The 1,797-nt window shown below is 37.6% G+C and overlaps 1 protein-coding gene across 1 annotated transcript in view; it reads right to left on the reverse strand.

Moving 5' to 3' along the window:
• Nucleotides 1-530: 530 nt before the first annotated feature.
• Nucleotides 531-1,797, reverse strand: part of LOC119593589 — a 45,557-nt gene continuing 44,290 nt past the window's right edge. Inside the window, exon 8 of the mRNA XM_037942543.1 lies at nucleotides 531-616. Within this exon, the coding sequence (XP_037798471.1) occupies nucleotides 531-616 (86 nt within the window). The remainder of the gene's footprint in view (nucleotides 617-1,797) is intronic.

Consider the following 1,797-nt stretch of genomic DNA (forward strand, 5'->3'; position numbering starts at 1 on the left):
TCACTGCAATGGTGAAGAAATATCTGACCAGATGTAGTTGAATCCAGGCTTCCTAAATCCGTAGAGTTACTAGATGAAATGTCGGAGAAAAAGCGTCGAGGTCGGGATAAATTAAATTAAGAGGAACTGATGGCATTAGAATCGTTAGCACACATTCATATCCGATTCTATTATCTAACTCCATTCACCGTAACACTCACAAGATGAAAGTGACTTTAGATTTACGCTAAACGTTGATATATACTTAAAGAAAAGGGAAAGTTCGCTTTCATCATTGTTATTCTCTCACATATGATATAACAATAGTGAATTTAGATTTATCCTAAACGTTGATACATATTTAAGAAAAGAAAGATTGTTTTTATCATAGTCATTCTTTCATATAAAGAAGAATATAGACTTAAGACTTATTCTAAACGTTGATATATACTGAAGAAAAAAAATTATTCTCGTGTATAAAGATGAATCATAGATGCTGAAATGTTCTTCTTCCATGCTATCTTCCGGCAAAGTCCGGGCGTAGTGCAGCCTTAAAGTAGAAGGCAGTGGGCGGCTGAAGCGAGGAGAAGAGCCGAGAGGATGGGCGTGACCTGCAACCACGATCCTATACGAGTCCCTGAGAAGAGAGAAAAATGGGCGTCAAGTGGGATCTATTGTGTTTTATATCAGTTTTTTTTTCTATATTTTTATTTTTAGAGAGAGAAGAAAACGTATCCTAAGGGGGAAAAGGAGAGCGTAAGAAAGCTGTTGGATTGCTGGGTTTTCTCGGTCAACGCGGATTGTGCGATGACCAGGAAGGGTATCCAGAGGAAGAAGAGGAGAAGGGTGAAGAAGTAAAAGAAGGAAAAGGGGAGAAAATAAAAAGAAGAAAAAAAATAGTAGTAGTAGTAATAGTAGTAGCAGAAGAGGAGGAGGATAAGGAGGAAGAAGTAAAGGAAAGATATAGGGAGAGAATAAAAAGAAGAGAGTAGTGGTATTAATGATATTCGCAGTAGAAGAAAAGGAGGGATAATAACAAGCAGAAAAAGCAAATGTGAACTTCTTGGATTAACCTTTTTCTCACATTCGTACCTTTCCATATGTATATATTATTGCTAGAATCACATCGTCTTTATTAGAAACTATCCAATGCTGTTTCTGGAGGATCAAATTCGCATTTTACTTTGGGGACTCGAACCCAGAGCATTATAAAATTTTGCCACGTGTGCTCTGTCGGCGTCAGAAGCTCGGTCAGGGAATCTCATACATAAAAAAGTGAGAGGAAACAACTAGGGTAAAGGATGACGCAAATTCACCGCCATATTGCATCAAACACTATTATGTATAATGGTATCCTTGTGATCTTAGAGACTGATCCAGAAGGCATTCACGTTTGCCTATTAACTAATGAAGGGCTGACGAGAACATATTGGTTAGCAGTGTAACCGATACGTTGCTGCCATAGCAAAAACGTTAAACACTGATGCCGCTACGGTACAGAATGACTTTCGATAGAATCTTGAGATGTAAAGAACATGACGCACTGGGAGAAAGATATCCGTGAGGTGTATTACCTCACGGAAATCTTTCTCAGCTTCTTAAAAAGTGAAAAAAACTCGTCTGTTATGGCGTCGCATAACTGTTTTACCTTTTGTTCGAACATAAACATGTTTCTGGCTATTTTAACAGTTACAATCAATGTGCAACTTCACTATCTAATCTTATTCGGGAAATATATTTTCTCCAATACCTAATTTTTCACAAGGCTGGAAAGATGCAGGGCTTTGACACATAATTGCTTATCAATATAGAGAACAC

The sequence above is a fragment of the Penaeus monodon genome, chromosome 32 (assembly GCF_015228065.2).
Source record: "Penaeus monodon isolate SGIC_2016 chromosome 32, NSTDA_Pmon_1, whole genome shotgun sequence".
In the NCBI taxonomy this organism is placed as follows: Eukaryota; Metazoa; Arthropoda; class Malacostraca; order Decapoda; family Penaeidae; genus Penaeus; species Penaeus monodon.